The 21,740-nt window shown below is 41.3% G+C and overlaps 2 protein-coding genes and 1 long non-coding RNA gene across 6 annotated transcripts in view; 2 read left to right on the forward strand and 1 right to left on the reverse strand.

Annotated features, from left to right (window-relative positions):
- The first annotated feature begins 36 nt into the window (after positions 1–36).
- On the forward strand, positions 37–8,824 carry LOC109994286 (zinc transporter ZIP12). 3 transcript variants are annotated; one of them, XM_029280004.2, is made up of 13 exons: positions 37–112; positions 965–1,251; positions 2,034–2,357; positions 2,439–2,646; positions 2,933–3,093; positions 3,256–3,427; positions 4,591–4,763; positions 4,870–5,025; positions 5,229–5,309; positions 6,312–6,393; positions 6,527–6,685; positions 6,812–6,999; positions 7,667–8,824. In XM_029280004.2, the coding sequence occupies exons 2-13, from the start codon at positions 1,003–1,005 to the stop codon at positions 7,793–7,795; spliced, it is 2,082 nt and encodes a 693-aa protein (XP_029135837.1). In that variant the 5' UTR covers positions 37–112; positions 965–1,002; the 3' UTR covers positions 7,796–8,824. The 3 variants fall into 3 exon arrangements, with proteins under 3 accessions (XP_029135837.1, XP_065804823.1, XP_065804824.1); XM_065948751.1 differs by lacking the exon at positions 37–112 and adding an exon at positions 756–819; XM_065948752.1 differs by lacking the exon at positions 37–112 and having other exon boundaries at positions 764–1,251; positions 6,312–6,384.
- On the reverse strand, positions 8,509–13,552 carry LOC136177189 (uncharacterized). The gene is made up of 3 exons (XR_010664827.1): positions 13,516–13,552; positions 10,685–10,769; positions 8,509–9,270 (listed from the first exon to the last, which is right to left on the reverse strand). It is a non-coding gene; the product is annotated as an uncharacterized lncRNA (long non-coding RNA).
- cacnb2a (calcium channel, voltage-dependent, beta 2a) overlaps positions 12,947–21,740 on the forward strand; it is a 62,821-nt gene continuing 54,027 nt past the window's right edge. The window contains exons 1-2 of one of the 2 annotated variants that reach the window (XM_020647520.3): positions 12,947–13,442; positions 16,216–16,308. In XM_020647520.3, coding sequence (XP_020503176.2) covers positions 13,413–13,442; positions 16,216–16,308 — 123 coding nt within the window. In that variant the 5' untranslated portion in view covers positions 12,947–13,412. The remainder of the gene's footprint in view (positions 13,443–16,215; positions 16,309–21,740) is intronic. The other variant, XM_020647524.3, reaches the window with a different exon arrangement.

Genomic DNA, 21,740 nt, shown 5'->3' on the forward strand with positions numbered 1-21,740 from the left:
GGCACCAATTCCTGATAATTCTCCCCAAACAAGCCCTGGACATTCTGTTGTTCCAACTGGAGGAGGGAAACAAACCTAGGTGTAGCAGCTGAGAGAAGCAGAGTGGAGAACAGTAAGCATCTTTTTTTTCATATCTGGTTTGTCTCAGGCTTGGCTGCATCTTGTCTCCTCTCATTGATCGGTCTGTTTGCCCTGCACGGTGCACAGTGTGGGCGTATGGTGGAAAGTTGCCAGAACACTTTGGCATGTTTTGCTCAGTGTTTTTTGATCTTTCATGACTCAGAGATCATACAGCATAAGAAATCTTTAATGTGAATGTCCCAGGTGCTTTTCTACATTGGATGGGGAGGGGCTCATTTTCAAAACAAACTACTGCACATGCACTAGGCTCCTTCCTGAACAAGTAATACAGTTGAATAAAGAAACCACAACATCATTTAGACAAACTTAAACACTGACGGCTGAAGAAAAATAAAGATTTATCCACATTTGGGTTACAAACCCAAGAGGTTCCGTTACATATGAGGCTTTTGAACAGCACTTTAGGAGAAAATGTGTTGTTTTACATTTGAATCTCTGTCTATGTCAGCCACTGAGTTACAGGTAATAGCCTTTTCACTCGTCCTTGGTTCACTCAATACTAATTATTTTCTCTCCAGTCTCCCCCTTCATGCCCCCTTCTCCCTGCCCCTGTGCTCTCTCACTAATCCTTTTGTTGTGGACCGAGGGGCCCAAGCTTTGGCTGACTATTTGGCACTGTAAGAGCTGGTTCAGCTGAGGGGTGCCTACAGAACCATCCTGTACTCCAGCATATCAGGGGTAGCTTTTATAGACGTCTCCCACTACTCTGCTTCTGTAAAAGCTTTCTGCCCTCTCTCCTCCTTAATTCAAACTTCTCTCTAACTTCTATTGTAAGTATATTTTTTATTCATCATATCCTTGTTTTTCTCAACCCTGCGGCCAGTGCTGGGAGAGTAAGGGAGTCGGACTGCCTTGGTGACCATGCACTTCAGGGGCCGTTGTCCCACTTTGTTGTTGCTGCTACCTCTTTGGCTGCTGGAGAACGTGCACGAGGTGGCAGGGCAGGAGAGGGGGTACATGCAGGAGGCTCTCAGGGCCTTGAATCTGCCCCTGGGTGCCGATGACAAGCCACAGCTCCTGAGGAACCACACCAGTATCCTGATAACCGAGCTCCTCCGGGCAGTGAACTGTGCAGAGCAGACTGGTACCTCTCAGGACTTTTGTGACAAGGTAAGGCCTACAACTTTCTTTATATGATCAGAGGAGTATCATAATAAATTGAGCTATAACTTTTACATCAATATGTTGAGTCCTTATTATGTCTCCTTTCATTCCTGCCTGCTTATTTCAAGCTTGTTATGACTGGAATGTTAGTGAATGTGGAGGCTTAAGTCCTTGACCTGTATTGGGCATTCATGCTGAGTGGCTTTAGACATCCCCTAGTTTGACCTGATAAACTGCACGAAACAGAGTTAAGGGTACTTTACATGTTTGTGCAAGTGGACTGGCGATAGGATTAGGTATTTCTCAAACCTTCAAGCGAGATTTGCATAAGTATAGAGAGCAACTTTAGAATTAGTTTTTCCTAAGGTTTCCTTATTAGCCAAAATGTCCACATTCCTTTAATATGTGCAATATGTAAAACGTTATTAAAATTGTAACACTAATATATCCAAATTCATTTAAAATGTTTTGTTATTGTCTTCAGTGAGAGCCCCCCCTGGTGGCAGAATTTACATACTGAGCCTTTAATAGGAAATGTGGTTCAAATATTCTCCTACCCTTATATATTCTGAATGGGGGTCTAATGTGTATGAACTTGTCCTCACCACAAACAGCAACACAAAGCTTCTGCTTTTCTCAAGAGCAGAGAACACTGCATGTAAAAAGCTCATTTGTAGGCGGACTTATTTCCACCACATGCTAATCTAATGTCAATACTCGAATGACCAGGGACTTTGAAACTTTCTGCCTAAAAATGGTCCTCTCCCTCCTGCATGTTCCTGTTCCAGTGCTTGACAACAGACGTTGCCCTCGCTGTGCTAGAGGACGATCAGAAGGCTTACCTCAATATGGAGGACTACCAGCAGATCTCTATTGTACTGCTGTACTACATAATCAACTTGCAAGATCTCTGTGTAGCAAATGCAGCATCTCCTTTCTTGCTTTCCTCCGACGCCTCTTCTGAAAACTACGAGCATTATCTCTTGGCTCTCACCAATCTACATCCCGCTGAAGACAACAGCTTCCTCTCAACCAGTGAAACAGAAAGCATTCTGCAGCTCATCAACCAGCACTATGACCCCTCCAATGCAGATTCTCCTTATGATTTTCAAGTAAGGAATTTTATTCTGAGATCTTTCCTGTCAAGAAAGGTGCATGACAGGATGTGATAATTTGGCCTTTTGATCCCACAGTGTATTGATGCCATTCGCCTCTTTAAAGACGTGAATGTGCAAGAAAGTGAAGGTGCTGGTATGTCGTCTGTGCCCAATGTGGCGGCAGCAATCATCAGCCATATTCTGCAGGGCCACTGTTTCGGACCGAAGGACCTCCCGTCTCCTGCCTTCTTTACAGACTACATCTTCCAGTCCCTAAATCGCACCACTAACCTGCAGATAACAGGTCAGTATGCAAGTGGTCATCTTCTGCCAAAGGCTAACTCCTCTCTTTCCAAAGCTACTAAAAGCCCAATTTATTTCAATCATCTGTTTGATATATAGCTCAATCATGACAAAAATGCAAAACCCCAACAACCTTTGTATCTTTAGAACTCGTCAGTATAATTTTTTTCAGGCTCAATTTTCAATTTAATCTGCATAATTTGTCATAAGTCCCTGCCATACAGTGACTGATTTTGCTGAATTAGACCTTGTGCACAGTAGCGTGATATAGTGATTTCTTTCTTAAGACTTAGAGGAGTTGCTTCATCAGCTGGGAATAGGACGAGGAGACAGCACACACTCTCATTACAGCAAGAGGGAGAGCATCGCAGGAAGTTCACAGAATGGGGCCGGACACTTCCTGGATGGTTGCAACCATGAAACAAAATTAGGCCATGACTGGGGAGAGGTGAGGAATGATGCATGCATTTGATTTGATCTGATAGTGAATATTATCTTATTTGTTTTTGCAGCCCTGATAGTCATGACATCATTGTTTTACCTGACGTGCAGCTGCTTTAATGCTCGATACCTTTTAATAACTCTGTCTTCCATATTTGAATCTTAACAGGTGTGTTTTTCAGCCAATCAGCTGGTGGATATCTTTGAATTGAATCATACTTCGCCAATTTCCAAAGAGCACTTCAGACAGATTTGCCCCGCCATCATTCAGCAGTTGCTTGGCAATGCCTGTGAGTCTGCAGAGCAAAGCAGACAAGGAGCCCTACCCACGCCTTTTGAGAGTAAGATATTTAACCTGGGTTCTTTTTTTTTGTGACCTTTTTAATTGGATTAAGAAAAAATGTTTGATTAAATATTGTTTAAGGTCATCAGCTGTTCTTGTAAATATGAAGACAATAAAACACAAACATACCGGTGCAGTAAAAAGTTCAAGAAATTTGTTTGTAATTCTGATTGACTAAGCAGCCTAAATAGACTGCTAGAGGACCAATGTTCTTTGGTCTAATAGGTTTAACTGTTTGCACAATTTAGGCATTTAGGTATAGGCCAAAAATGCATACAGTTTCAAAACTAAATGGATAACGAATTTCTTAAAAGGAGCAATCTTTAGGATATCTTCTGAATTAATTGATAAAGTGACCTTACTATATGATCAGACTTTAAGGAAACATGCTATGTTGAAGTGCTGGCTTCTCTGACAACAATGCAGCAGCCAGTATGTCCTCCTTCTAACTTTAGATTCTGCTCCTGAATGCTCTGGATTTGTTTGGACCAGAGAAGGTAGACTGTTTTAAGGCACCCCCCCACACAGCCATTTTGGACGCCCCTCGGTTTGCCAGATATGAGACCAGTTATCAGGTCAACCCAACAGGTGTTGCAGCGATGGAAGCGGGCAAGAGAAGTGGTTCAGATAGAAGTGATTGTACCCGACCTAAAAAGCCTCTACATGTTTCTAATAAGCTCCACGAGCAGAAACGTGCTCAAACTAGGATCAATATTGGAGATGCTTTTAAAAAATGGAGAGAGGTTAGAACACAGAAGTTTACAGACCGATGCAGAGCTGGAAAAACACTGAAGCTTCAGTGTCCACCACATGGCAACCTGCGTGAGCATCGACTCTAGAGAGGAGGGGGCGGGGGAGACAGCGCTCTTCAATGTTTTGAATCTGGACTGCAGTACCATCTTTCGCCATCTTATGAACAAGCAAAGGGCACAGACGGTTTTGACAATATTTTGTCTTTTAGTAACCCTCCGCTCTAGCACCACCCTTAATCCAAATACTGTCACTTATGGCTCAAGGAAACCAATATGTTGACAGCATGAACTGACAGCTGAGTTCTCTGGTTCAAAAATTCAGTTGACAACCAACAGGTGACGCCATGGTTGATGTCTGTTATTTATACAGTCTATATGTTATAACCTCAAAGCCTTCTCTTCCCTACAGAGTATGGCTATAGCACGGCTGCCGTCCTGCTCATAACTGTTGGCTCCATGCTCGGTATCTGTCTGATCTTCTTCAACTCCTGTCAGGAAACCTACACCCTCATCCTGCAGCTGTTTGTGGGCCTGGCAGTGGGTACCCTCTCAGGAGACGCACTCTTACACCTCATACCACAGGTATAGGACACAGAGCCACTTACATTGCACTACATGTACTACAAGATGCTACTCCCTGTTGACTGGAGCTAATGTCTAATTGTTTCTCTCTTTGTCTCCTTTGGAGATCCTTGGCCTCCATCATGACTCTCACAGTCATGATGATGAACTCTTGACAGAAGAGAAAGAGTACCTGTGGAGGATTCTTGGAATAATCGCAGGGATCTACGGCTTTTTCCTAATTGAAAGGATTTTTTCCTTTTTGGTTCCTTCTCATGGCCATGTAAGACTTTTCATTTTCTCGATAATTATCTTTTAAATCCAACAGATACGGATGTAAATACTTGAACTGTAGTATGTAAAGGGGAAGAGGCTGATGTTTGAATGTCTTTATCATGTCAGAGGTTGAACTTTTAGAGTTTACCATGAACAAACACGTCTGTGCTTTGGCCGATTGTTGGTCTCGTGACTTTCTGTTGTTTGCAGGGTCATTCTGGGGACCTTCCCTTACAGCTTAAATGCAATGGTCAGTCACAGAGGGGCAAGTCAATCTCCACTATTCAGCTGGTGAGTCTCACCGCTACCCAGACTGAATTTTTTTTTGTTGTTGTCATTTTTTGTGGGAAACCCTGATTCCTGACATTATTCCTGTTATCTGTACATGAACAAGAAGAGAAGAAGCCTTTATTACAAATCCATTTAAACAGACCCAGGGTGTCTTTTGGTTATCTGGCTTCACAAAATGAGATCGCGCTAAACACTCAGACGAAACTGGATATCAACATGATAAGTCAACCAGGAGTTTCTATGAGTGTGTTCAATTAAAAGGGTGGGAGGGGGCTTCAAATAACCATCATGATCATGCAGAGTTTCCAATCAGAAGATCATCAAGTTTAAACAAAACTCAGGGTAAGCTATGATATTAACAAATGAGGTAAACACCTAATTCAGACTTTTAACAACACAGCTGCAGCGACAAATGCGGGAAGAACTGTTTGGAAAAAAGCCGCATCTGCACCAATCTGCAAATTTTACCCTATGACGATTCACAACCACAAAACTCTCGGCTCAAGCAACAAGAAAGCACTAACACACGTGTTGTAAACAGTACTCATTCTCTGCTAGGGGGCACTGTCAGCAGGAGAACCACCTTTTGATTGTGGCACATTTTTGCACATGTATACATCAGTAAAAAAAAAAAACATGACTACACTATAGAAGGAATCTGAACACATATTCAGTAGATAAAGGAATGTATGAATTCACTAGATCCATGTTTTTAAAAAAGCAGACTGAAAATGCACTCAGATCAAATTCGACCTGTGCTGTTCTTATATAACAGGAGATGAAGAGAGGTGTGGGAGGGAGTGAAGGAATAGGGCATGTAGGATGTTGGAAAATGAGAAGTACTGAATCATTCAGAAAGCACTTCATGTCGCGTGGAATCATGCACAAACAAGTGAAAACATATTTAAAAAACCAGAACAATTTAAACTACAAACCAGTCCCGTTTGTTAAACTTTCTTACTTTCTCAAGTCAGATTTGTCGAATGATTATGTTTGCTGCAGGGATCAGTGGAAGACTTGGAGTGTGCAGAAACGTCTCCCCAACGCACAGAAACGAGGAGGCCTTCACATCAGAGTAAGCAGGGTCAGTATATATGAGCTTCATGCTGCAGTTGAATTGTGATGGTCTTTGTAATAATTAGTCACTTGGCATGACAGAGAAATTGTCACGGTCGGAGGACGGGCTTTAAAGACACAGGCTCTCTTTGTGTTCCCAGGACAAGGGGTTCCTCTGCTGGCTGTGATGGTAATTGTGGGAGACAGCCTTCATAACTTTGCTGATGGCCTTGTTGTGGGAGCGGCCTTCTCCTCTTCAGCAGAGACTGGCATGGCGACCACCGTGGCCATCCTGTGCCATGAGATCCCCCATGAGATGGGTGAGAGGTCACAGGACTTACTATGGGGAGGCTTTTTTTCTTTTTGTCGGTGTTTGTTTTGGCCGAGGCCAGGAAACACTTTTCTGATGACTGTTGACTTGATGTTTTCTGCTTACTGTCTCAAAGGGGACTTTGCAGTGTTGCTCAGCTCCGGACTCTCAGTGAGGACTGCTGTGCTTATGAACTTCCTCAGTGCTCTGACGGCCTTCATGGGTCTGTACATCGGACTGTTCGTGTCCGCAGAGATGGAGGTGCAGCAGTGGATCTTCGCGGTCACTGCTGGAATTTTTCTATATTTGTCGCTGGTAGAAATGGTAAGGTGGGGCTTCTTAAGGTTTACACTGGTGATATTCTTTATTCTCTTATTGTCAATGAATCCCATGAAAATACTGAACCCAACAATTTGTCCGGATATAATTCATCGCTTGTGGAAAAAATAATCCTGAAAAAAGTAAATAAATCACTGAGCTACACCACTGTACTTATTCCTACAATCTACTTAGTATAAGTCTGACAGGCAAAGCGGTCTTATACCACATAGCAGTGAAACAAGCACTCTCTGTAGATGTGGTTGCACATAGAAATATTGTGGTATAGCTCAACTACCACAGAATCCTCCAACTATGGCAGTGTCACTAGTTTCAGGTTTCCCACCAGGCTGAGCAAGCGAGTGTTCCCGGGATCGTGTAAGAAAAAACAGTCTGATAGGGCTGTGGGAGTCTATACAGCAAAGCGCTAATCTGTCTGTAAAATAAAATAAAAAAGCATTTTTAGAAAAGGTAGAAAGCGGACCTGTTTCAAAAGTTCTGTAGAAGGACCGAGAGATTGTCATGGACAGCGGAAGAGATTTCAAAAGTACTGAGAGATAGACAACCACATCAACGGGATACCTCGACATTAAAAAAACAGAAAAACCACCAGCATTAACGTAAAACATTCTAGTCAATACTGTTCATCATTTTGTTTTGTCTTTTCTTTTAGCTTCCTGAGATGAGTCGAGTGAAGACCGACAGACCATTCCTCTTGTTTGTCCTGCAGAACCTCGGCCTGTTGATGGGTTGGGCCTGTCTTCTGCTCCTTGCTCTATTTGAACATGAACTCAAATTCTAAAACATCACGCATTATTTAAAGGAAGAATGTGCAACTTTTTGATCCAGCAGATGTCGCCCTTGAGCTCCAGCATGAAACCAAAACAAACTGCTGTTTGGCTGAACCTCCTCCATACTGAAGCCTCCGCTCTCCTCCAGCGACACCCCTCCAACCCCTCTCCCCTCGTGTGTGTTCACCACAATAAAGCACCATTAAGGGCCAGCCTGCATTGTTGTGTTAGCATGCTAATGTTAGCGCTCTTTAGTTAGCTCATACCCTCACATTGCATGTAAATTGGCGCAGAATGACAGTGATCTAAAAACTCTTATTCAAATAATCAGTGAGTATGTTCTTCTTCTATCTAGTCCTTGACTAAAACAGCTTTTATACAAAAGGGGAGGAGCCGGCCGTCCCGTCCATGTAAACACGGCTCTGACAACAACACAGCCAGCGGGACTCGAGCTTCTCACTCCTTGTAGACAGTCATGACTCAGAGACACATTTACACAGGATAGACTGGATCTCTGATATATTTATGTGTAAAATGTCGCACATTCTTCCTTTAACCCTTTTTATAATTTGCCTTGACCAGTGAATAACCACTTTCTGCTCACATGCAAGTTTCACTGTGTGCAAACAGGATGTGAAAATCATTATTGGTCTATTTGTAAGTATTTATGATGTTTTAGCCCGAGCACTGAATGATAAATGAACGTTAACTGAATGAACCCCCATTTTTTTTTTTATACTTGTGATTTATTTGTATATATTAGCTAACATGAGTGCCTGCATTTGGACACTAATAGAGCTTTCACACTTTAAGAAAACACCTAAAAAACTCCTGACATTTGCCAGAGGAGCTCTATGTGTGAACGCAAACAACCAAATGTTTCTCTCCTTCACTACACCTGGAGTTTCTCCTTCCAGACCACTAGTGTTCTTTCCCCAGCAAGTCAGATTGAGCTACGATATAACTATACCCTCATACAATCAAATCATTTATTTTTGAAGAAATTTGTCACTAGTCAAACATAAAGAACTGTATATCTATCTATCGTAATATGGTTTGTCAGTGTCTTCTTTCTCTTTATAACTTCCATTTTGATATGTGCATTAATGGGACTTTAGTGCTTTCGAAGGTTATAAAAAGTGATAACCACATTTCTACTTACAGATAAATCACTGCAGACTGGTGTATTGGCAAACTCTTATTCGAGGTGCAAAGAAAAGAAAAATGCCTCTTTGTGAGGAATAAGCTGCTCCTAAAATACATCTATTTAAAAGCCCTGTTTGTTGAAATGTTGCTGTCTTCGGGCTTCTCATCTCCGAGGCATTGTTCTTTGTTTTTAGGGTCTCTGTGTGATCCAATATGAGGGCACTTCCACCCACCTGAGTTACTTGTTCTCCATCCACCAACCTGGATGACTAATGCTCACTGTACAAGACAGAAACTCCGGCCCACACAGCACACATGCTCTTCAGCGGCCAGAGTGGGCCTGCAATAGGAGGTGGAGAAAGACGAGAATATGAGGAGTACATCGGTACAATGAGATAACAAAAACACAGTAAATCAACTTAGTTGTTGATGAAATTGGATTTGTGTTGTTAGAAGTATTAAGAGAAGATTTTCTGCCATTTTTAATCAGCTTGCTTGCAGATGTTACAGAATCGATTCGGCTGCAAAGCTAAGATGACAGTTTTGAAAGACACCACACCTTAAAGCTCAGGTGGTGTTCAGGGCTTTGATGGATGTGGGGACAAAGGAATTTTTAAAACGGTCGTTCCTGCCTAAGGCTACCCTGCATCATCGGCCTGAGGGGAAGAGCTGGTACTTAGGGTGGAGAACATGAGATGGGTCTCAGATTATTTGTTATGCCTGTCTGATTATGGTTTGTTGAAAAATGTCCTGGAGTCTGGGAGGTTGACTCAAATACAATGGCAACGTTTTGGTACTGAAACATTTCCAATGTATGCCTGCAATTTAGAAAAATTGCTCGCTCTCTTTCACTTGTGGTAGCTTAGGTTCCAAATATGATCAAAGATGTGATTTTTTTTTTGTAAAGCTTGGGTAATTTTCAAAGCTATCATTCTTTAAAATAATGGATATTGTGTGGGTTTTAAAAACAAGTATTGAAAAAGGTATAGACATTTTATTGGTGGCTGTCGATGAGTTGGTAGAGTCGGTTGTTTCTATACTGGAAGGTCAGGGGTTCGATCCCCAGCTCCTGCAGCAACATGTCGGTGTGTCCTTGGGCAAGACATTTAACCCCGAATTGATTCAGTTGCTTATGCTTATAATTGGGATCAGTAACTTCTGATGGTCATTTTACATAACCTCTACCCTCAGTGTGTGAATGTGTGACCTGCGTTGTAAAAGCGCTTTGAGTAGTCAGAAGACTAGAAAACAAATATACAAGCTGAAGTCAATTTACCATTTACGACCTCAATCAGCATCCACAGATTTCTGCAGAATCTGGGCACTTGCTCTCTTCGTGTGAAGAATGAGTAACTTGATACACATGGCATGGTTATTATTGAAAGTGTCTCGCTGCACTGACTATCAAAGTGCAAAGTCAGTTGTGTTGACAGTGTCATGAGATTACTGGGCTATCCTATCAGAAAAAGGCTGACACTTATTATTGTGACTTCCTGAGAAAGTTTCAGACAATAGCAGGAAGTCCATGGCATTTTTCTCTTATTCAAGCTATTTTGCTGCTGTTACTTTGGCCAACCCCTTCTGTATTTCCAGGAAAGCTTCAGACCTACTGGGTCATGTGTAAATCTGCTCTTTGCACTAAAGAGGCATTTTGTTGGCATGTGTTTGTCTTTTCAAGGCAACTGCTGCCAGGATGGAGGCAGGAAGGGCATTCTTTATCTGGGCAATGCTGGCGTAATGCTGAGTATCCTTACTTGTTCATCAGAGACCTGCCATCCAGAAGAGGAGTTCAGCTGCGGGGTCATCAGGGCAGCAGAATACACACAGAGGAGCGGAAAGCTAAGACACAGAGAGAGAGAGAGAGACAAAGCAGGAAATATAAAAATGTTTTCCATTGGGTTTGAAAGGATCTGAATGAAAACAATCCATTGCACCTGTTGTTGTTTTCACATTAAGGGGATCTTGTTCGGGCAATCAGAACATGTTCATTTTATAGTTCAAAAAGACATTTCTGACATGAAGCGTCTCCTTCAAAGGGGTCGCTATAGTAGTGTAAAGAAGCTCAAGTATTTAAGTACAAATATGTACAAACTGTACTTCAGTCAGAATTTCAGAGGCTGTTTTTTCAGACACCTTTGGACTCTTAATGTCTATATTTGAACATAAATATATGAATATTATTCCTTTAAAAGAAAATAAAAAAACAGACTTGTTTCTTTAGCTTTAAAGGAAATTAGTGGAGTTATGGATTCTTTCCATTTGGCATCAATTTTGCTACCACCAAACATTTGATTATTTCAATCTAAATGGATAGGACAGCAAGCAAACCAATAAAAATATATTTATTGTTTGTTCTCCATTCATTTGAAGGCGATGAGGCGACACCTGCGAGCATGTTCAGGCAGTTAACTCGAGCTGCACTGATTTCACACTTGACGTGCATCATGCTCAACGATCACCTGACAACACCTTCTTCCAATTAGCGGTCGGTTTAAGCTGCAAGATTTCTGCTCCCTCCCTCCTCTCTTTCATTGCCAGCTTTGACCTGAACCGGTTCTGCACTCTCGCTCAGCCCCAGCATCCACCTGTGGCTCTGAGGTGGTGGTGGTGGTGGTGGGTGGGGGGGGTTTCCGCATATAAAATAAATCTGTGATGAGTGATGAGGTCGTATCCTAGATGTCAAACACAAACTATTTTCTATTTTAAGACATACAGAAGTGAGTTATCTGACTGTTTTATTTTTGCCACCTCTTGTAGTATACACGCAATCAATGAAGCACAGTATAAGGCAATCAGAGTTTTCCATCTCACAGGCTAAACTTAAATAAAATAGTATATCCAACCATTCCCATACCACTGGGTAAAAGCACACCTTCTGCACTTAATGCAGTTTAAACCATTTACTCTGACATCAACAAGGCTCATTTTCTTCAAGACATGGAGAGCTCCTTCCAGTGACAAAAAAGACATTATGCAGATGTTTTGAAAGCCTGCTTTGTATACCAACCATGCCTAGTTAACTGGCTCTAATCTGCTCTAATGAAGCAGCAGCATTTTAAAGTGTGAGTGCACATGCAACCACTAGGGGGCAATAATGAATAACATGACTTTGGAGCTGCCTTGGGAAAGCGTTTACCTCAGCTGCAGTACACAGTATGACTTCAATGGATATGCTGCTGTGAAGAAGGTTGTGCAGTTTGTTCATTTCAAATGGACAGTAACTAAAAGCAAAAGTATTAGACTGAATAACTGACAGAGAAGCACTGCATAGATTTAGGTCCAAACTGTTTCCTTAACCTCTGTGCAGAGCTCACCTGAGCAGGAACAGGTGCAGCTTTAGTTTTCAAAGTAACAGTAACTATTAGGTTGATTTAACATGTTTGTTCTCCTACAATATTGGAGATATTCAGATCTTTAATTCAAGTAAAAGTACAAGCAACACCGTCAAAATAATTGTCACATATCCTCCATCCTACTGAAGTTAAAACTGAAGACTTTTTTTTTTTAACTGAGATTTCACTTAATTTAAACTGTATTATACGCGTAGAAATCAGGAGATAGCACTTTAAATATTGACGAAAAAGGACTTAATTAGAGATTATTCTAACTCACGCATGTGCTTCTCATGTTCAAATATTATAAGAATGCAGCCAATTACTAGTTTTTTAGGATAAATTAACTCCTCTATTAGGCGTCTACACATTGGCTCCAACAGTATTTTGTTGTACTTGTACACTTAATAATGAAGATATCTTATCAATATTATCTATCCTACACCTAGTTTACATACCTCTGGGAATTGTAGCCTAACTTACTAAAATGACATCATGTTTGTACAAAATGTTCATCAGTAAAGTAGCCTTGGAGTAAGCTCATCTTGGTTTAGGGGTTAGGGGTTATTATTTCAACCATTTCTGTCTCTCTACAGTAAAAGGCGTTAAAGCCATACATGGTGTTTTCGGATTTTCAGCTTGGATGCTGTGAGTCCTCTTCATCGGTTTGTTGCAGTGGGAAGGCAGAGAGGTGTTGGCGTTGGATGAGGGCGCATGCATGGAGCAGGAGAGCTCTCTCTCACAGCCAGTGTGGGTAGGAAGAGCACTGTGATGCTGAAGGCTATAATATCCGAGAATTCAAATTAACATCATCATCATCATCATCATCATCATCTGAACTACAGGGAAAACTGCTCCACGAACCTCTTCCGCTCAAGCTCCTCCTTTTAAACTCTCTCCTGTCTCAAACTTGAAGATTGCCGGTCCAGCTTCCCAAACTGCAGTTTATTCTGTTTATTCGTCTTTACCAGCGACTCGGTGCAAAAAAAAAAAAAAACTAAACTAAAATGACGTTTAGTTTTTATCTCAGACACAATTGGTGCGTCTGCCCGAGCAGGGAGCTTTTGTCTAATATTTACTATAATCAAATTGTTTAAAAGTCGTCAGAAATACTTCTTCAACAACTGCAGCAACACCGCTGGACAAACACATGGACTCGCTGGAACACCCCATGTTACAGGTAAGTTAATTTAAGGAAATTACCGCGAATATTTGTCATTAAACAGTCAGGGAACAGATCGGTTTGAGCTCACCTGCGCTCAACCTGTCCTGCGTCCTGGCGCCGGCCGGAAGCTGCTAGCTGTTTTTGAATTTTAACGGTCGATTTCAGCCGGAAGTGATTATCTGGTCCTTGAATAAGAAGGTGAGAGACTCTTTTTGTCAGGTAAACTACGTTTTATTTAAAAGTGCCAACTAAACACACAACTGTAGCCTGATATCTGAAATATTAGCGAAGTATCAACAGGTGATAGGGCTGCTCAATTACTGCAAAAATCACAATTATTTTTTTTAATTAATAATGAGATCATGATTAGTATCTAATCAGGATTACTATTAGGACTAGAATTAATTGAACTAAAACACTTCTGACACTCTGAACAGTGAACACTTGGGAAAACAAGGCTAAATGAAAACAAATAAGTGAAAAAAATTGAATTTGTAGGCTTAAAATAATTAGTCTTAATTAATAAATAAATTAAATATGTTTTTGAGGTATTGGGACGGTCCCCTGTGGCCAAAGAATAGGCTGACAACATATACTTTAAACATTTACCACATATGACAAAACCAGCAACATTGCCAGTAGGCTAGGCTAATAGTTGAATTATCTTGTTTTATCTTGTTTCAAGCCAAAATTGTAGGCTAATTGAAACTGAAACTCAATTAGTTTCTCAGCCCTAACAGGTGAGATTTTTTTGTCTTACACCTTCTTACAAGACTTCTAAGAACTCAACAAGACACGATTTCAGTCGGCTAACTTGTTGATGTAAGCAGCCTTACTTACACTGAGTAAAATTACTGATCCAATCATATTAAAGTAGCCTATAGCTACAGGTCCTGCATTAAAAATATATTTCTGAGCTAATACACGCCCCAAAGAGAGGTTTTTAACACTGAAGCAGGGATAGGTGCATCTTTTTAATAACTTAATCTAATATTTCTATAGTTGGATAGTTAGGGAGCGTTCACTGTGAAAGCACGATCACCTTTACATTGGGAGCCAGGAACTTAAAGAAGCATTGGAGCAGGGATAAGTGCATCTTTTTAATGATTTAATCCAATAATTCTTTGACAAATCTGTTGTTTCAAATGAGAAAACGTGCAGTAACTATGTACAGTAGCCTATGTGTTTGTTTTCTCCGTGGAAAATAAGAGAAGAAGTGCGTTGAGTAGATTTGGGCAGGCCTACTTGTAATAATAGTTTCTGTGTACATGTGTTAAGTACTTCCTCTGGTTTGGTTATAAAAACCAATCTCTCAGTGCAGTATTGCTGGAAAGGCTTTCTGTAGATGACTTAAATGGATTTGGCATTATGCAACAATGTGCATCTCTTCAACATATATTCTACTTGTTCTGTTTGTCCTCTCCGCTCCTCCATACTCTCCCTGGGCAGCTCAAGCTATTCACCATGACCACAGAATATCTCTCTCTCTCTGCCTTTTCATATGCACGATTAACAATGTCCCGGGGGAACGGCTTGGAATAAAAAGGCTGATTTTTTTTAAATGAATTTCTGTTTTTTTTGGTTGCCACTAGCAACACATACTGTTTGAGCATTTGAGCTGGTTGCATTACTTCTCCAGTCTCTCATCATATCAGCTCGTATATTCGAGACCACCCACGTAATTACACTGTTTTTATGACACCTGTCATAATGGTTCACTTCTGATGAAACAGTGAATGCTGCTCTTAACTAATTGAAAGAATAATGAGGCTCTTAGCTGCTTTTACTAAATGGGGGAGTTCACTGTTTTATTCGAGTGTTAAAGCAATACTTCATGTCCACATAAACAGCTTCTGGTCCTCCTGGTTACTCTGGATTCTTATGTTAAGATCAATGAGGCTGAACGTCGTCTCAAAGACTGCTGTTTTTGCTCAGCAGGAGATAAGAAAGACAAACATTGAATCAGCTGAAATAGAAATTAAATGGATTAATTAGTTCATCAATAGAAAGTACCTTAACTAAATAACTGATATAATGGTAAAGGAGCCAAACCATTATTTTCTTTATTAATTATTTTCACACACTACAAGATGCCATTTATAAAATGCCTGTTGAAACCAAGCGGTTACATAGTGCAAACTCTTGCAGTTCGTCGAGTGTCCACTAGAGGCTGGCTGCAGAAGCACAGGAAGTCACATACACACCCATTTTAAAAAGCTTGTTTTTACAGCAGAGATTAACATGTTTACAGCCTGGTTCAAAAAACCAAATAGGTCTGATTAGCTCATGTCTCGATCGGCACACAATGTACGGGGGATGAATTTTTGCAACAACTCATCCGGTTTTGATTTTGTAAAGGATACAAGGTTTTTCATAATAAGGCGTGTAGCTGACCTGATTGAAAGCCGAGTGCGGTGTGACGGTTTGTCAAGAGGCTTAAAACCTTGCTGCTGTTTTTCATATTGTTGTAAATTAAATATATTTGAGTTTAAGACTATCTTCCCGACAAGTTCAGATTTCAAATTAGACTGTAAGGAAACTGTGATGGGCCCTTTTAACATCTCAGACACAAACGGTTTGATCGCAAGACAAACAGACCACTCTTACAAGTGATATAGAAAATTGGCCCATTTACACTGGATTGCTGTAAAAAAAAAAGAAGAGATTTCTCATTGATCCTTATAGACAGAAGTAACAACGGTTGAATGGGAAAACGGTTATGACATATGGTTTCTAGTCGGGGACGGGGAGAGACCTCTTTAACGGCTTCTTTCTTTGATGTCTTCAGTCTCACGGCAAAGGAGCGAGAAGAAAAGGTCGATTTAAAGGATCAGATGGCAGCACCTCCTCCGACACCACAACCAACAGCCTTGTTCGCCAGGTAAGAACCAAAGTTTGTTGAATTCACACATGCAGCTCCTCCTGTAGTTTTTCAGGAGTTTTCTGCAAGTGTGAAAGCCCTTCAAGAAGTCTCGAGCCTTAGCTGCGGCTCTCTTACTGAAGATAAGAGAGCTGGTTTAGTATATCAGACGCTATACTAAAAGGTATTGTACCTTTTTATCGCCCCCAACTCTATACTATCTTGGGCAATGCTCTGTGGAGAAAATAAACACTGTAGGTCTCAACTGCCTCTGGACATTGTTGGGTTTTTGACAAGATGTATTGGATGTATTTGGGGCTCGATGATTATCACGGTTATGAATGTCCTGACTACAGTTGCTTCATTCAGGAATGTATCTGCTCTGTGTGTATACATTCCTGACTGTAAATGCAAACTGGCATAAGAGCGCAGCCTCAGTCATCATCATACATCAGTGGTGAGATGTGCATTGCGATGAAAGCTCTCGGTAAACACCGCTGGGTAGAGTATGTTAAGTGGTGGCGTCTCTTCTGAGCTGCATCCTTAGAGCAACAACCCAGTGCCCTGTTATAAAACAGACCCTGCCAGGTACAAACTCAGCGTGTCTGGTCTTTGTTGAGCAGACCTGGAAGGGACAGGATGAGCCGGGTTAAGGATGCGGCCCCTGCCTAAATGTTTCTGCCTTTTTTGGAGGAGGTACACATCATTTGGTCTTTGGCAAGGCAGTGGCAGAGGGACGGGAAGCTGGATAAAATCTGAGCGTGACGGCACCTCTTAGCCTGCTGTCTGCTTTGTCTCAAGGCCACTTTCAGAACAGCCTGAATGAGCAACTTTCATCAGTGTAGCCGCACAATGGGAGCAGCTTAGTGAGAAATGTCTTGATTTTACTGCCACCCCAGGGAGCTCGTGCCCATTCCCACAGTCCTGTCCCCTAGTGAGGAGTTCCCCTCCAGACAGAGTCATCACAAATAAACTCGATCAGCCTGAGAGTTTGCATCTATTTGCAATGTAACACCACATCCTACTGAAATGAGAGGCCATTAAAGCAAGAGACAGAGGAGGGATGTGGGGAGTGTGGAGGAGTAATGTGTCTCAGGGTCGGCGAGGTCTTCGCATGCCGAGCAGAAATATCCTCTTTTAGATATTTGCCACAAGAGGGCCACAGACATCAGAGACCTTCCAGTAACTTCTCCTTTTGTTTGGATAATAATGTAAATACTGTTTTTCTCTTGTTTTATCATTGCAGCAGTTTCTGTCTGACCTTCTTTTCCTCGACTCATGCTCAATCATACCGTCTGTGATTGTTTTCACTATTCAGTGAAGAATGAGGATGTAGTCTTTAAACTGAAACCATCCAGGCAAAGTATGAAACTAACCTTCATGTGGTTATCTCCCTGCCTATTCATCAATCCGTTGTGTTGCTTTAATCATGTTCTCGTTCGTCTTTGTTGTATAATTTCTCTCACAGTCGACAGTCAAAGTTGCGGTTTCTTGAAGAATGTTTGCATGAATAGAGATTTGAAATGATGGTTGGCATATTTTGTTTAGCTCCCCCTCCTGTCTGACCCGTTATGCCTTGCAGTCCTGGCTGTAGGCGTCTTATGAACAGCTAAGGTTGGACAAGGTCCCTGTGATCGATCCACCGCAGCCTCAGGCATCATAAAAATGAATTTCCAGTAAAGGTATATAAACAGCTTCTCAGAAGACAGAATTACTCATGCTGCTACAGAAGGAGGCCAGAGGGCAGACAGTGAGTAGGTTCAGAGAGAAAGGATGAGAGACGTTCCCTGCGGTCGTGGTCTGATGCTCAGGGGAGTATGGAGGAGGCTAGGAAGGATGGAGGTCTGGGTCAGACCAGAGCGCTCAGCCGTGGGAGTGAAGGTCACTGTTGAACTGGAGCTTGGTTCTCCATTGAGGAGGACGAGGGGCAGAGCTGTCACCGATTCGTCAACAGACTTCCATCATCAGGTGGATGGTTTATTTTATTTATGTGGAGATGGCTCAGTTCAGCTGCGTAAGCAAAAAGGATTGTGTAACTTCTTGTCGTTGTTTTGACCTTTCATCCTGACTTTTCCCAGAACTTCTTGGCTTTAATTAACTTCCCTCTAAAGCTGATTTTACTGGTATCTAAAAAAAAATTAAAATGCTTAGACTATGAAAGTAACAAGTCATTGTCTGGTGCCTTTACCATCATGTCACCGTTACCTAAAAGCTTACATAACCCCATCCCTGCTTGTCTACCATTCCTTTATTTCTATTCAGTTCACCAGCATTCCCCTTTATCCTCCTGATACTCGGTAAAGAAATCCCAGCACATCATGGTGTCTCTTGCTGCAGTAGAGCAGGTTGTAATGTTACACGACCAACCCTCTTGTTGAAAAATGTTTTAGCTAACTTCACCTTCGGTCTCCAATGCAGCAGAGAGTGCCAGGGCAGCAGATATACTGGTGCAGCGCTGCTCTTCCTCTTGCTGTGTGCTGTCACAATGCCCTCCATCACTATTCACTATCAGCCTCCTCCAGTTTCATCAACAGTTAAATTCAAAATGTATTTTCAATTTTGGTTCTGTCTTAAGCTGAGAGTACTTAACTTGCTGTTTGAATTCAACTGCAATGCTTTTATTTTGAAATACAGTAAGGCCATTCTGATAGATGAAAGATTTGGACATTAAGGTAACCACGAAAACAGGAAGTGGTTAGGGATCACTAACTGAAGTCAAACAGCTCAAAGGAATGGTAACAAATAGGGCTACGATTCATCAATGCATTGCAATTATTTTTTTTACCAATTCAATATTGATTCAGGGAAATCCTGAGATCGATTATTTCCATTGTAATGACACCCCACTGCAGTGGGGGCACTGTGGGTGCCGCCATACTTTTGCATACTGTACTTTAATGTTTTATTCTTTGTTTATTAAAGAATAATGAAACGATAAAATACATTTTTGAGTCGGTTTGTTTTAAACAAATACAAACAAATAATTATTTCACAAATATCAGAAGGTATTGTGATAAGTTATCTGGTCGAAGCGTTTTGATCCAAAGAATTGAAATCGTATTAATTGTGAGGTTGTGGACAATACCCAGCTCGAGTAACAAAGGTCAATGTGTGATGTCATAAGTAGGATATTACTTTGGACTCGTCAGCTGAGCTGTCTGAGAGTTTGTTAAAGTGAAATGAGACATTCAAAGATGCAGCAGTGTTCTTATTTTACATCACTGTGACTACAGAGAGACAATGAGGATGACTATCTACGGAGAGCCTAAAGGGACAAAATAGTATGATGCTGGTGATTAATCATGATTCAAAAAAAGCATTCATTTCAGACCTTAAATTTGACCGATTAACAAGTGAATGCTGACAGCCTACAAAAAAAGTTAAACCACATGGAGCCTGGTTGGGTTAAATGTGAGTGTTGACCATCTGAAGACTGGCTATGTGTTTCAAGAGGCAGCCTAATGCATCCTGGGAATCAACCCAGCACCCCCTGACCCTGAATAATAATAAACTTTCTTTATATAGCACATTTCTAAAAACAGAATTAACAAAGCAGTTTAAAGAGAGAGGGAGAGAAAGCTCAGATCATACAACAGGATTAAACACAAGCGAAACAACGGCTCAAAGACGAGGCTACAAAAGAAGTGAATTTTTAGAAAAAAACAGACTTTAAAGCTTCATTCCTCCTGTCAGGCGGTTCCAAAATATCTCCAACAATTAAGATCTGATCACCCTGTTTTTGTGTCATGCCTAAGAGGCTTCAGATGAGGCTGTAGCGTGTGCCCTCTGGCTCTGGTAGAGATTTTTATATTTGAGGTGGCCTAATGAAAACCTCTTTAATGAATGCTTCCAAAAATAGAGAGGCGTTTGAACAAAGCAAAAGAAAGAAAAAACAAGCATGAATCAAAAACAAAAGAAGAAGAGGCAGGCAATGAAATGACGGAATCAAATCAATTCCTAAAGTCTGGATATTAAAGATTTAACGGGCTCAGAGGAGGAAAGTTTCGGCCGACACTTTAAATGCATAAGAAACAATGCGCAGTCACATGGAGGATCTGGTGTACAGTTCTGTACATATTTGCATACTGTAACTCACAGTGTTATATCATTATTGACCTCCTACTGCTTCCCACACTTGTTATGTTTATGTAAATGGTTGCACCAGGCTCTGTGCCGCCCACCTCCCTCTGTCTCTTTCACCTCCTTCTCGATATATAACAGCTTATCATGATGTCAGCAGCTTTTACACGGCACGCTGTTGCATTTCGGCACTCCCTGTGTCCCGGCTGGACAAAAGGATTTGGTGATGAAAGGCTGTCTTAAGAGGGCGTTGTGAGTGCAGGAAATCCCGCTTTTCACTCTCTCCTGATTGCTGGACTTTTCATCATCATCATCAAGATACTTTGTTCTGGTCTAAGTGGACGGAAGGGGTCACACAGAGAGCGTATTATTGCGTCCTGTACTTATCAGATCTGGCTCACATGACTTTTTAATGTCACCAGTGCCCTATTGTGGACATATGGAGAAGCTGCCACTGGAAGTCTTGGAGAGGTGGAGTGTGTAGTATTATCGCTCCAGACCTCTGTCTGAACTTTGAGGCACACATGTCATAGTTTTCCTACAGTAGATATTTCTGTAGAGCCATATGTGCTTTCTGGCATCAAACTGTAGCTACGGTCCATGGGCTTCAATCGTGCAATGTTGAAATGTTCAAACTGCTGCATTATCAGCCGTCATAGAAACACCACATCGCCATCTAGTGGCATCAGAGAAAAGTGAACGATCATAGAAACACATATTCAGGGGGGGGGAATGGCATTCACTGTGATTTGCCACTAGAATTTTTCCACACTTGCAAAATCTGAAATCTAAATTAGTCAATGTCACAATTTGACCGTATGCATTAGTGACCATGTAACCTGAATAACTGGGATTGGGGTTGCTGGTCCAATGAAAGACTTTTCCACAGCAAATATCTCTCTTGTGGCATCCACACACTGCCACCTAAGATATTGGTCTTTTAAAATTGTATCAATATGTATGCGTCTTACATGATTTCTCATGTTTTTTCCCCTGTATTTCCAAATCAAATATGTCACATTTTACCGTGTTAAACTTCCTTTATGTTGAAGTTTAGGAAGAGGAAGATCTGTGCAATTTCAAAGGGAGATGGCTTGGCTTCGATGGCTTGTGGTTCTGCACCTTTTTTAATTTTAATCAGAAAGATGGATGCAGTTTAATTTGTTCCTCCTTTTGAAGTGTGCTCTTGTTGTCTTGTGATTGATTGAGAGTGTCCCCTGAGTAGCGAAGTCGTACAAAAGGACAATAATAGATATGGCTTTCTCTGTTAATTTAATGCATTTGGATATGGAGTAGTAGTTTGCAGGAAGCATAATAATAAAACAGACGCTCATTTAGTCAGTAGACATGCCCTCCTGTATTTCACCTGGTGT

The sequence above is a fragment of the Labrus bergylta genome, chromosome 20 (genome assembly GCF_963930695.1).
Source record: "Labrus bergylta chromosome 20, fLabBer1.1, whole genome shotgun sequence".
In the NCBI taxonomy this organism is placed as follows: domain Eukaryota; kingdom Metazoa; phylum Chordata; class Actinopteri; order Labriformes; family Labridae; genus Labrus; species Labrus bergylta.